Source organism: Punica granatum, chromosome 6 (assembly GCF_007655135.1).
Source record: "Punica granatum isolate Tunisia-2019 chromosome 6, ASM765513v2, whole genome shotgun sequence".
Lineage (NCBI taxonomy): Eukaryota > Viridiplantae > Streptophyta > Magnoliopsida > Myrtales > Lythraceae > Punica > Punica granatum.
Window position 1 is genome coordinate 3,441,484 of NC_045132.1, and position 14,190 is coordinate 3,455,673.

Below are 14,190 nucleotides of genomic sequence, written 5' to 3' on the forward strand. Positions count from 1 at the left end.
GTTGGTTGGAATTGTACTGTATTTATGATGGCTAGCTTGTGTTCTGGCTGATCTGAAAGAAAAAGTGGAGGAGTACGATGCAGTAATTACCTGAGAAGCTGGTATCTTTGGTTAATGAAGCACCTTGGAGGTTTGACGAAGGGAAGCATAATCAAACCTCTGAACAAAGAATCAAAAGAAAGCGCACTCATCAGGAGCTCTCTTGACCACTCAATGTCCAAGGCACCAACAAATTCATGGTGTGGCCGGTCGCAGCCCATGGTCAAGGCTCTTTTTGCAACTGAGAAATATACAAAAGCCAAGAAAGAGAGGACTGCCCAAGCCTTGGCTATTGGGCACTGCTTCTTTGTTCTGTAGTCATTCCTCATTTATTGTTTTGAGTTACCAGAATTGCTTTTCATACAAAGTTCTTGGCTTAGCTGATTATAAAATATGACAACTGTAGCGACGTGACAACTGATCAACAGAAATACAACGAACATAAAGCTTTTTTTGCTGATGAAACACGAGAGAAGCCCTCACTTGCTCACTTATACATAAGATCCTAAACATTTAATCACGATGATTAGCCCACAGTGCAATTGCCAGAGTCTTCATAGATGAACCGGCTCTTCACTTTAGACTTCATTTTAGTGCTGAATATCAGACAAGAGATGTCAATAGTGAGTACCTTTCGGGGGACTGAAAATATCTTAAGCTCTTAGTGCACCTATATAAAGAAGAAAACATGTCTACGATTACAATTGTCTTTATGCCTGAAGGCCCCTGGGATCAGTTGAGACTCTAAGATAATGGACAAAGCAAGCTTTTAAAATGATGAAATTCCAATCTCAATGCACATTACCCAGATCTATATCAGGAATAATTAACTACGGATGCTTTCAGTGCAAGTCTTAAACTACACACGGAATGCAAAAATAGCTTGGTTTTAGACCACTGGGGCTTCACTGTGATTTTTCCCGAACTAAGAAGATTTCAAACTTCAAACAGGAAGGACTTCAAACTTTATAGTTGAGCTAAGCTAGAAGTCATAGTGTGACATTTTAAAGGTTTATTGCAGCAGAGAAAGCCCCCAATGAGAGAAGTTTATAACCAGAAAATGGAAAAGGATGTAAAAAAAAACAGAGAGAGAGAGAGAGAAGCAGTACCTGGAGGTACCTTTGTAATAGCTATCGTTGCAAGTGTTTCTCATAGTTGGATCTTGTCAGTTGTCACCTGCAACATGGCCCGAAGGGCTGGTATAAGGTCAGAACTGCTAAGGATTTGGGAATGGGGGTAGAAGGAGCGATGGAGAGGCAAAGACTCACCTGATTGGGTTCATTTTGCATTTTCGGATAACTTTTTGCAGCTTAATCTCTACCATCACAAGCAATTGGGTGATAATTTTGTCCGACCAAAGAAAGAAGGACCGCCTCCAAGAATGCTTGAAGTATAATGAGCAACAAACTCCCAAGAATCCCGTGGCAAAGCCCGATGCAATGCTTGCATATAACCAACGGGCATAGGACTCGTCTTTACCTGCCGAATCATCACCATGCTGTTTGTTAATATCGTCAGATTGACCATGATCTCCCGAGCAATTCTTTGAAAGTGGAGGCCCGCAGAGTGCACCATTCCCGAGATATGATTCATTTGTAAATGTACTCAGCTGGGCACCGGAGGGAATGGGACCGGACAGTTGATTAAACGACAGGTTCAAGTAACTCAGAAAGCTTAATTCGGATAAGCCCCGTGGGATTGGGCCTGAGAGTTGGTTGATGGACAAATCAAAGGACTCCAACTTCTTCAAATCAGAAATCTCGAGGGATTTCTCCCCAGAGATCATTCTGTGACAGGTTTAGATTTTGAAGATTGTGGAGGCATGTCAACCCAGTAGGAATATCTCCATTTAATCTGTTATTTGAAAGGTCAATGGAGAAAAGATACTGAAGTGCCTCGGTGTATACTTTGGTTATGCTCTTTAGATGGACCTCAACTCCAAACCCATAATGGTATATCATAATAAAGGGCATTGGGCTGGACATGGCGATGAAGTTGTCAAAGCAAAGGGGGATGCTTCCAGAGAGGTTGTTGTGCGCAAGGTTTAAAACATGAAGGTGTTCGAGTTTGCATATGCTCATAGGAATCTCCCCATAGAAGGAATTAAACTCAAGATTCAACACGTTGAGCCGAACCATGCGACCAATCCAAGAAGGGATTCGACCGGCCAATTTATTTCCACTCAGATCAAGCACAGCAAGATCAGTCATAGTGCTTAAGCATTTGGGGATACTCCCACTGAAGGCATTGCCGTGTAGCCCCAGAAAGGACAGCTCTTTTATAGAGCATAAGGATGTTGGAACCAGGCCACTAAACTGGTTGTTCCCCAAGTTTATTGCTCGCAGTTGACGTAACCTTTTCCAACACTCGGGAAATGTCCCAGACAGTTTGTTATTTGAGAGGTCCAAGCCTTGTAAGGACTTCATATTGCACAAAGAAATTTCTCCACTCAACTCATTGCTAGACAAATCCAGGGTCCCGATGTTAAAAGAGATGTCGTAAAACCAATGGGGGATGATATCTGATATGTTTGCATTAGACAAATCCAACCCACGAACGTTCCTCTGTGCTCGAAGCCATGTGGGAAATTGAGGCCCAACTTTGCAGCCTGACATGTCGATGGAATAAGGTTGAAATGGAGCAACCACTTTTGGGTCAATCTTGATCGCCAACTCATTTGAGGAAATGACCAAAGAAGTCAAGCTCGAGAGATTAGCCAAGTGAAGTTCGGTCACCACTCCTTTCAAGAGATTGTTGGACAAGTCTAATTCAACTAGATTCGACATCTGTCCGATGCTTTCTGGGATGCCACTCGTCAATTTGTTTTTCTGGAGCTGCAAGTGCTTCAAAGAGGATAGCTGAGGCAGAGACTCTGGAATTGGACCCTCAATTGAGTTTTTCGAAAGGTCAATAGACTCTAGATTCGACAGCTGCCCGATGCTTTCTGGGATTCTACCCGTCAATTTGTTGTTACTGAGAGACAAGTACTTCAGAGAGGATAGCTGAGGCAGAGACTCTGGAATTGGACTCTCGATTGAGTTATACGAAAGGTCAATATACTCTAAATTCTTGAAGTACCCGATTTCATCCCCCAAACGACTGATTTTATTCCCCTTGAGATCTAAATATCTCAACGTATTCTGGAGGCAGCTGAAAGGATTGCCTAATGCAACAGAAATATCTCCAGTCAAGTGGTTATCTCCCAATCGTAACTCAACCAAGTGGCAGAGATTGCTGAGATTCTTCGGCAGCTCACCTCTCATGGAATTATCTCTGAGATCAAGGAAGGCGAACTGATGGAGATTATTGATGATCTCAGTGGGAAAGGAGACGGCTTCTCCAGCAAAACCGAGGTAGAGATCGAGGTGTCTGATGGAGCTTAAATTAAGCAACCAATTAGGAATGACGGAGCCTAAATTATTTCCACTCAGATCAAGAAACTCCAGCGAAGTACTGAAATTCACTTGCAAGGCTGCTGGGTCAACATTTGGAAGGCCACAGTTAGCTAATCCCAAGAATTGAAGAGAAGAAAGCATGGACATTGACTGCAACCAGCCTTGGGCATTCCAAAAGAAGATGCCAGACTAGTCGAGGTGTTTCAAGGAAGGAAGACCTGATAACCATTCAAGGTTATTGACTGTTGAAAAACCACTGGGATGTAGAAAAAAATCATATATGTCTCGAAAGTTGGTGAGATCAAGATACTGCAGATTGGAGAGGTTCCCGAGGTGAAGGGGAATGTCCCCAGCGAAGAATGAATTGGAGAGGTTAAGATATACCAAATTAGAGAGTGTGCCTAGGAACTCTGGAATTTTTGTGCGTGAAAAGTTGTTCCAGCTCAGGTCGAGGTAATTCAAATGCTGCAGCTCGATTAGAGAAGGATGTATGTGACCTGTCAAAGTGCAGTTCCCGGGCTTCAAAAATGCGCCGAGCGGTGCATTAATAAAGTAGGTGGACACAACACATGGACTTCGAAGGTCGAGCTTCTGGACGCGGCCCGTCCGTTTGCTGCATCTGACTCCCTTCCACGAACAGCAGTCATCTCCAACCCACGATGACAGGAGATTGGAGTTGTCGACGAGGCCTCGCTTAAATTCGAGAAGAGCTTCCCTCTCCCTCTCGATGCAAGTGGCATTTGTGAAAGCAGCAGCACATGAAGCACGCTCAAATGTCGGAAAGACAAAAAGCGCGAATGACAAGAAAATCATAGAGATTGTACTGTATGAAGCCATTGGGATAATGTTATGAGCCAACCGCATCGGGAATTATATATATATGCCCTTATTCAGAGACGACTTTCTTCGATAATCACTTTGTATGAAACTGTGTCATCCCAAGTTTGAGTCGCTCGCTATTTGACAAGTCAGATTACCATTGCAGGTGAACCTTCACAGAAGTAACCTTCTAATGTTACAGCATTAAATCAATCCCTAGCATCCAAGAAGGAAAGACTTCTTAAGGTCTAGTCGTCTGTTCCAACAAGTCTTTGCCAGCCATCACACATCAATCCTTTATTCTTCTTTTGATGACTCTCCCCAACCTCCGTGTCTTGTGGGGTGGAAGGAATTATGGTTCTGCTAAACTCGAAGAAGCATTGCATAACGTTCAAATTGAAGGAAAGAAAAATTTGGGGGACTGAGTAACTGTAGACTTGTTCACTACCTAAAATCAATTTTGTCCAAGCAAACATAAATTGCGACCCGGTCATGCTAATGTGCGTGCAACATTTTGGGCTCTCGATCAGTTATTGTTAATTATGATGCCTTGCTGATCTGGATACATAGAGCCTGACAGGAAATGACGTTGCTAATTGAATCAAAGGAAACCTTCGTTTTATAGAAGGAGGTCTGAAAAACGGCATTTTGACATGCACCACAATTCATATATGCCACGTATATACATATATATATATATATATACTAGTGACAGAGCCCGTGCAACGTATACAATATAATGTGATCGTTTTCTTTACTAATTTTATTATATAAAAATATTTGCTATGAAATGTTGAAAATAGTGATTTATACTTGCACACCGAAAAAATAGTAATTTACAATTACTAACAATATACTATTAGATATATAATACCAATGGTAATTTAACTTTACGAACAAGATAAAGGAAAATTTGATATAAATATATAAAATTCAGGTCGCACTTTTGAGAAAGCGCCACGATTGTCCTTTTTTAAAACCCTCATCTCTTTATTTATTGACGAAGAGAACTTAATAGAAGTCATGAAAAATCAAATATTGTCAAGATTATGCATAAATTTTGTTTAGAAAAATTCCAATCATGGCAAGATTGTTTTTGAAGCTTTAATATAGTCACGATTGATATGGCCTTACATATTTTCTTCATAGAAGTAACCTTCTAATGTTACGGCATTAAGTCAATCACTAGCATCCAGGAAGGAAAGACCTCTTAAGGTCTAGTCTTCTTTATGTTGTGTGGCAGAGGATGTCTTCACGTCGATCCCTTTTCTTCTTTTTGATGATTCTCCACAAACTCCGTGTCTTGTGGGGTGGAAGGAATTGTGAACTCCATAAATCAAACTTATCGTTCGGGGTGTGTAATTTGTCCTAAGCTGGATAACGTTCAAATTGATAGAAAGAAAACTTTGAAGGACTGAATAGCTGTAGACTTGTTCACGTCCAAAAATCAATTGTATTACAGAAATGAAGCACGACAGGATATATAGAGCTTGACAGGAAATGAAGCTGTCTAATTAGATCAACTTTTTTTTTTTTCAGTGTGCTCCTAGGTATCCCGAAATTCAATAAATTCCTGGCTAATCCAATGCGAGATGGGTCGGCTCATCAAGGCGTAAAACTCTTCCAGCGTAAATTTTCTCCATTCGTAAGATTCAAACCTCAGATCTTGTTTAAGAGAAACAAACGCAAACTATTTGAACCAACCCACATTAATAGATCAATGGAAAACTTTGTCTTACAAAAAAAGCTATGAAGCCCAGACATTTTGACACACACCAATTCATATATATGTTATATGTATATATATATATATATATATATATATTATCATGAATCTCGTGGATTGCACGACGTAGAAAATGATTAATTTTTCCTTTTTGTTATTAAATTGTTAAAAACCATAATTTATAATTAATAAAAATATATTACTAGATGAATGACTTATAGTAACCGATTTGAAAAATATATATATGTATATTTTAAAGAAGATAAAATATGTAATTTAGTGTGGTAGTAATTGACGCATTTATCAAATTTGAAATGTACAAGAATTACCATATGCAATGAACTTACTTTTACGTCTTCTTCTGGTCGTAGTAACTTGTCACAGTACGAGTATTATTTCCCATATATAATAGGGGTATTTATCTAAAATGGCCCATGGTTTGCCCGTTTTGTCAAATCTATCCTATGCTTTTTTTTTGTCAAATTTATCACATGGTTTACTTTTTGCATCAAATCTATCACGGCGTTATCTTTTCCGTCAACATCTAACGGTGTGCTGACGTGGCGCCTACGTGGCAAGTGTGGCCCACTATCTCTCCATGTGCCACGTCAGCACGGCCGTTAGATGTTGACGGAAAAGATAACGCCGGGATAGATTTGATGCAAAAAGTAAACCATGTGATAGATTTGACAAAAAAAAAGCATGGGATAGATTTGACAAAACGGACAAACCATGAGTCATTTTAGGTAAAAACCCCTATATAATAGGGTGATAGATGCAGTTAATAAATCATACAAAATATTTTATGCAAATATTAAATATTAGCATAATGTATGTATTAAAATTTAAAATTAAAAGTTTGAAAAACCAAAATTTCAAAAAATCTTCCAAGTTTGATAAAATCTTATACCGCAAGTATTTTAAAATATTCTAAAAGTTATTTTGTGAGTAACCAAATTTCATCAAAAAAAATTAAAAATTAAAATCTAAAATTTTTAATTATCATATAAGAAGAACTAAAATATAAAATTTATTAATTTATTCATAAAAACTTAAAAAAACCAAAAAAATATTCATTGAGTAATCCAACCATATCAACTGTTTGATATGAAAGAATAAGTCAAAATTCTTTTGTGAGGAAGTGGAATTTGCCTTTTTCAAGAAAATTCTGTTTTGACCCCCCTAAAGTTTCACATTGGGACCATCAAGACCCTTATGTTTGGTGTAATATTATCGATTATGCACCCCATGTATTTTCAACGTTTGAATTTGGTACCATTGCACCTTGGAGTTTACTTTATGCGAATTTGCACCCTATAGACTCACTCTTTGATTTTATTGCTAATATTGCCATGAATGTGCAGTGTTTCAAAAATCGACTAACATTGTTAAGATGCTCACATCACTGCATGAAAATCTAATCATTTCTAAGTGAAACGGACGAAGCAGAATTTTCAAGGATTAATTGCGCATTTTTTTTTACTTGTTAAATTGTGTCGATCAATCTAGAACATGAGACAAATAGGAGCTTATAAAGCAAACCCTCACATCTTTATGTGATTTCTAGCATTGATCATAGAGTCATGTGATTTCTAGGATAAATCATGAGGTTATATGATTTTGGTCCTCCATCTTTATGTGCCTTTGATCATTAGCCCAATACTTTTCTTTTCCTGGGATCTTGTCCTAAAGTTGTAGAAACTGCTCAATTTGATCCTTCCATCACTCGCTCCGTCAACTCAACTTGAAGAGGAGCTACAGAAGCAATTTTCAGTATTATCTTTAAAAATCTATACTCATATTTATGAAAATTTTGAATAATAGAATATAGGCATTGTTGGTTTGGGTTAGACATCCTTGGTTCAACTCTTATGAATGAGAAGAGAATTTGACATCGTCATAAAAATAAAGGTTCCAAGCCCACAATGAAGAGATGCTCTCAAATCCCGTCCTAACCTCGGATTCAAGCCCCTTGGTCTTGAAATTTGGTTAGAACCACGGTCGCTCGGGGTGCTCTCCGCATTCAAATACTTGGATCCATGACTTTGGTACAATCATTTTGGTCCAATCATTTGCAACTCAGCGAACTCCTTTTTATTTTCCATCAAAAGTAAAGAACAACAAAACAAAGCAGTCACGATGCCTCAAAAAATCGCATATGGTGCGCTGCTGATCTTTAGCATGGGAATGTCACATCTTTATCCATCGATTTGGCCATTGGCAACTGCTAATAGTAATTCACAAGTCAGATGGGCATAGCTCAACCCTTGTTCAGTTTCGAATGAGGTCTGCCACCGGATCAAGTTTTATCTGAAGCTCGAAAATAGAAGAAACTGGGTATTTCCCGGTTATTTTTTTCCTGCCTCTCGCTTTCTGGCTTTTTTTGCCAAACAGCATAGTGATGCCCCGGCCCCTCCCAACGTTATTGGTTATCGGTTCTTACCGATTCAGGAACGAGAATTAGTGTTCCATCATGTAATCAAGAGGCACTTCATATCACGAAAAGAGAAAGAAAAGAAAATTGAAATATATAAACGAGGAGAGTCATCTCAGAGTACACTGAATGGCAAACTTAGAGCAGTTTCACTATTAACAAAACATACCAACTGCGCCGAAGATTGGTCCATTCAAACCCAAACCAAACTATCTCGTAATAGGTCAAACCCTATGATATCAAGCCATCAAGCCATCTTCCAGAAAAGTCTCATATCAACACAAACTGTATACTGATTTCTGCTAATATATGAGAGAAGTAAAGCTCGTTTCCATGGACCAACAACGGCCTTTAATAAAGCATGGAGTTAAAACTTCAGAAGAGAAGAGAGAGATTCCCGAGAGTAAGACACTTCTTACCCGGTCCTGCCATAGTCTTCAGGATGCTGAAAGTCTTCAGGATGCTGGTACAGATTGTAGCCCCCAGGAATTTCCATCTTCCCATTAAAATGTTCGTTTCCTGCATAACAAATCAAGTAGTGTGAAGCTGGCAGAATCAAAGATCAGAGAACAAGCATCTTCAGGTTGAGAATAGCTGGACCATTCCATATGCTAGGATCTATGGGGAACAAAATTCAACAGCATGATTCAATATGTTAAATATATGTAATATTATCATTCAATATGATGAGTGAAGGGAAGTAAATGATGATGAGAAATGCTAGATAAGTATACCATATCAACGATATCACCATTCGGCAATCTGGTAGAGTTTTTTTACAACCATATTTCTGGTAGGACAATGAAAAACAGTTGAGACAGCATCATGAGAAAAGAATAAGTTCAAAATGAGGGGACTATCCCGAGAGCAGGAAAGTTGCTGCACCTACTAATTGGACAAAGACAAAGCAGCCGTAGATCAAGCATCAACATGAAAGAAAAGTCATGTGCACTTGAATTAAAACGTAGTTATGAGATTGAAACATTTAGAATGATTGCAGCACAAACCTAGGCTCTATCAACTTTCTTTTTCTGTTTTTGAACGTAATATCACCAGAAATCATTTCGAGGATCTAACTGGCATCTCTATTGATTTTTTTTTAAAAAAAATTGATAATCTACTTTGTGGATCACATATGGCTTCCCAATAAGAAGTTTAAATCAATCCATACTGCACATACCAGGGTTTGATAGAATTCCATCATAGAAAGGCATCTGCCCGAAGTTTCGAGTCCCAGGTCTTAGACTGCCGTCTGAAGGGAACATGCTCTCAACTTTCGTGGTTTGTGAATCTACAAAGTGCAGCTCAGAGCTTATCTCGGGGCTCTGAAAACACAAGTCTTCCGCCCTAGGAGCTTGATTTTGTTGGGACTGGAACATTTCTGAGTTTGTCTTTTCCTCCTTCGGTGACCTTGACTCAACCTCAGTGTCTGCTTCAGACTCCGCATTGTTGGGGGCTGAATTCTGTTGCTTCCTTTTCGATCGAGCCCGCCTGTTCTGGAACCAATTGTAGACATTAGTCTCAGAAATTTGACCATGCTGGCTCAGTTCAGAAGTGATCTCTTTAATCTTTTGCTTGCTTGGAGTTCCATTTCCTTGATTGAAAATGCGCTCAAGAATTTGAAGCTGCACAGGTGTCGGAGTCCATCGCTGCCTAGCAGTAATTTTGTGCCCTGAATTCACCAATGAGTCACAGTACAAATTCCCAAGCCTAACTCCTGAAAGAGAGACAGAAGTTGCAGCTCGTAAAAGACTCAAAAGAAACAGACAAACTATAACAATTCAGAGGATTTTCCTTGTTTTTCTCTGTGCTGTGAAATTTTGCACCCCTATAGTGCTTCAAAGTAATTTAGTGCCACCTAATCAATTTTGCATCTGTTGCAGCAATCGTGTGAAATTTGGCTATGAACGTAAACATGGGCAAGCTTCCAAATCAACAATTTCTAATCAGCGATGCTTTTTTGAAAAGAAAAACATGAAAAATACCCTATCAATGAAAGCAAAGTGAATTAGTCAACCAAATGCAGCATGGGATTTTACAGATCATGACAGAGAGGTGCTGTCTCTGGCTCAAGCAAATACATTCTCGTTTTTGAAAGAGAAAAACTTGGAGCTTCATGCTATCTCAATCACCATTCTTTTACAAGATATCGGACTCTGCAGTATACTAACCAAAAATTGATGTAAGTAGAGAAATATTATTGTCATCATCTCACCAAAGTAAGAAAGCACGGAGACGGAGCACTGAGTATACCACGACTGGCAAAGAGAGGGGGGCAAAAAAAAAGAAAAAAAGAAAGGTAAGTAGTATACAAGAAACAATGCAGCATCTGGATTAATGGGTGCCTATATCCATCAATAATACATTAAAAAGGAAGAATCTTTCCAAATTAAGCTACAAAAATGGAGATTTGTAAATCTAAAGTATTGTAAATGACTAATAGCGGAAAACACAGACTTGCAAAACCAAGATCGATCCATCAAGCAACCTCAAATTTTTGTCTTACTATATGGCATGTCGGAACAATGTTGAGCTCTACTGCGTTGTGATTATCTTAAGGCCCGTTTACCATTGAAACGTACTGGAAGATGCGTCAGTAGTAGATTACGATGACACGAAGGAAAAAGGGAATTTTTAGCAGGTTCCACAACTGTTCCTCTGGAAAATGATAAATCAGGGAGAAAAATAACCATACTCAAGAAGATTATGACCAAATTAAAGACTGAACATAAAATACCTTTCTGAGATACAACAACAGCAGCAACAACACGAGCTCATTGCCGTAATGGACGAAACCAACATCCAATCAGTAAACAGAAACATTGTAGCACGATCATGCTTTTAACTATGTTCGACGATGAAGACACCCACGCAACTGCTGTTGGCATTAATTACAGAGTTGACGACAGAATTCATCAACGACAGCCATTATCACACGTACATACAGTGAGACGCGATCTTAACGAAAGATCATGAAATCGTGCTCTGCTCTCTGCCCTCCATTTGCCGCCATAAAAATGCAATCAAGAGATCAAAAAACTGACTGACCATCGCACGATCAACCCCTACTGAAATCATAAATCAACAATGGCACAAAATCTCCATTGATGGACACCACAGAGCAGAAACGCACAACGAATACGTACAAAAACGCGTAGGGGAGCGCTTCGTATGGAAAGGCGTATGCAAACCGTTGAATGAGGGAGAGAGGGAAGGAGGGAGGGGGAGAGGGTATATACCGGCGAGATCTTGCTGGGCTGTTAGGGTTTTGTGCATCTCGACGAGCTGCTCGCAGATGGAAGCGTAAATGGCGATCTGCTTCCGGAGGGTCTCGAGCTGCTCGTCCGTCATCACCTTGACGTACGGCACCCCATTGGCGCCGCCCGCAACCCCGACCCCGGCCGCACCGTCGCCGTGCTGGCCGCCCTCACCCACCTGCTGCTGCTGCTGCTGCTGCTTCTCCCACTCCATCATCTTTCACTCACTTACCCCCACCACCAAAGGCAGAGGAGCTGAGAGAGAATGTATGGGAGAGTGTGTGTGTGTATAGAAAGAGAGAGAGAGTCAGTGAAAGGAAAGTGGGGGAAGAGACGACAAAAGAAGAAGGGGAGGGAGGAGAGAGAAAATGTCTACAGTGACGGCCGGAAGGAAGTCTACAATTTATCGTGGAGCGGTCGCGATAATTTGGCATTTTATCGTGGATTTCTCGTCCACCGACCGCCGCGTGGAAGAGTGCGGCATTTTTGGTTCGACGAATGCGGAGAATGTTTCTGACTCGCTCACCCAGGGCTTCGGACAAAAAACAGAAAACCGTTTTCTCATTTTCTCTTTCTTTGTTTTTCCTTTTCTTTTTTTAAAAGAGGAAATGTTTTTCTTTTTTCGGCAGGAAAGTGGAAATGTTTTTAAAATCAGGCAAGACTGAGGAGTCTCTTGGTCTAAGAAGCTGAATATTCAGTCATTATACCCCTTACGAAATATTTTCATATTTAAAAAATAATTTTTTATACAAAGACAATAATATTTCGTACAAAACAAATAGTCGATTACATGTACGAATTAGTTAATTGATATTTTGTACAAAACATTTTCATACTTGGAGAATAACATTTCATATGGAGGTCCCGGCTGAATATTCAACTGTTTAACCCAAGAATTGTTTGTTTCCTATCGAAGATTCACTCGCATAAGGAAAATAATTTTTGCCCATATCGTTAATACGTCATAGCCAACACAAATAGTTTTCACATTTTAAGGAATTTTACGTATCATTTTTCGAACTTTTAATAATTTCCTCACTACAAAGATATGCATTTAATGTTTCAAATTTAAACTACTCAACCGGTCTAGGAAAATAAGAAATCGATCAAAGTTTTCCAGGTTTGCTAAGATTTCATTCGTATTTTGTTATGGTAAATTCTACAATGCAATGCCAAATTATACTCTATGGTGAAACATTAGTTTTTTCTAGTTCTTTTAATATTAAAGACAATATTTTTGGCTCGTAGATCTTTTAATGGTGCTACAAATCCATCGAGCGACATGTAAAGTATAATAAAATTGGATGGTCACTTACATATCGATAGCGTGCTACCAAGGTGTCCATAAATTAAAACTCGCTTACACGTTGATGATGCGTCGCTAATGTGTCCAACTTATATTAAACCGAATTTTCTTTTCAAAATCAATTTTTTAACGTCCGGTTCGGTGACGTGGCAATGATGAATGACGTAACCGAATATGATTGGTATATATGGTGAGCAGATTCGAAAACAATAGTATAGCATATAAAAGACTAGAACTGCTATGAGTAAAATATATAAATAATAGATGGATAAAATAAAAAATTAGTGAGATTCAATTATTAAAATTAATATTTCATCGTAATGCATAAGTTGAGATTTCATTATAAAATCTATCAAAACCCTCACCTCCGCGCGATGCATCTCTCATTTGGATAAATTGGACGTATGCTGTGATGGGAGAGGGAGAGACGATTAAGTGGACCGAGGGCCCGCAAGTTACTGCGCCATTTGCGCCGAGGGACCAGACATACATAATAATTATCATATCTACTATTCTAACCTCATCCATTAGATTCAATGTATAATAATTTCTTTTTCGTCAAAGAGGAAAACATTTCTTCTTTCTATATATATAACTATTTATTTATTTCTTTATGGTTTGGTGGTAATATGCTCATGTCCTTGTCTTATTCTCACGTTCCTACGTGAATGACGGGGGATTGGAAAATAAGATAATTTTCTTGTCCTTATCAAACAAGAATAAACTTATTCTTTCATGACCTCGCAGGTCCATAATCCATGTGAACCCGTGCGCAAATATTAATCTTAGATTGCATGCATTAGGACGTCGACCAGGAACTATTGTTACGGAGCTATACCGGAACCTGAACGGACAAAGTATCGTAAAATGGCAAGGTATATTAGAAATACTAGAGAAGTCGAGTTCAGAACTGGATTTGTAAAAAAATATGGCAGCACCATGTTTATCTTCGTAAGAGCTATGATGTACTGGATATATATAAATATATATGTACATGTATATGTATATGTATATGTAGACGTGAATTGTCATCAAGAAAATGACTGTTTATAGATGGTCTAAGAATGATATCGTCTAACAGTTACTGCAATCAAACAAATACAGTGAATGATGCTTATTGATTAATCCTCGATTTGAGTATCTCTACATAATCTTCGGGGTGTGTCCTCTTGGCCACGAAGCATCATGTGAAGATTTTAGGTTTTTAATTTAAT

General features: G+C 38.9%; 3 protein-coding genes across 5 annotated transcripts; all 3 read right to left on the bottom strand.

Annotated features, from left to right (window-relative positions):
* Positions 1-349: 349 nt before the first annotated feature.
* LOC116210404 (receptor-like protein EIX1) lies at positions 350-3,609 on the bottom strand. Of its 2 annotated transcripts, none has more exons than XM_031544271.1 (3): positions 1,308-3,609; positions 1,149-1,215; positions 350-635 (listed from the first exon to the last, which is right to left on the bottom strand). In XM_031544271.1, the coding sequence occupies exon 1, from the start codon at positions 3,579-3,581 to the stop codon at positions 1,791-1,793; it is 1,791 nt and encodes a 596-aa protein (XP_031400131.1). In that variant the 5' UTR covers positions 3,582-3,609; the 3' UTR covers positions 350-635; positions 1,149-1,215; positions 1,308-1,790. The 2 variants fall into 2 exon arrangements, with proteins under 2 accessions (XP_031400131.1, XP_031400133.1); XM_031544273.1 differs by having other exon boundaries at positions 1,149-1,235.
* LOC116210405 (receptor-like protein EIX2) lies at positions 3,598-4,333 on the bottom strand. The gene has a single exon (XM_031544274.1). The coding sequence runs from the start codon at positions 4,296-4,298 to the stop codon at positions 3,624-3,626; it is 675 nt and encodes a 224-aa protein (XP_031400134.1). The 5' UTR covers positions 4,299-4,333; the 3' UTR covers positions 3,598-3,623.
* Positions 4,334-8,475: 4,142 nt separating this feature from the next.
* Positions 8,476-11,987, bottom strand: LOC116211603 (WUSCHEL-related homeobox 13). 2 transcript variants are annotated; one of them, XM_031546057.1, is made up of 4 exons: positions 11,653-11,987; positions 9,594-10,130; positions 9,148-9,203; positions 8,476-8,932 (listed from the first exon to the last, which is right to left on the bottom strand). In XM_031546057.1, exons 1-3 carry the CDS (start codon positions 11,885-11,887, stop codon positions 9,190-9,192), a joined length of 786 nt encoding a protein of 261 aa, XP_031401917.1. In that variant the 5' UTR covers positions 11,888-11,987; the 3' UTR covers positions 8,476-8,932; positions 9,148-9,189. The 2 variants fall into 2 exon arrangements, with proteins under 2 accessions (XP_031401917.1, XP_031401916.1); XM_031546056.1 differs by lacking the exon at positions 9,148-9,203 and having other exon boundaries at positions 8,486-8,932.
* Positions 11,988-14,190: the final 2,203 nt, after the last annotated feature.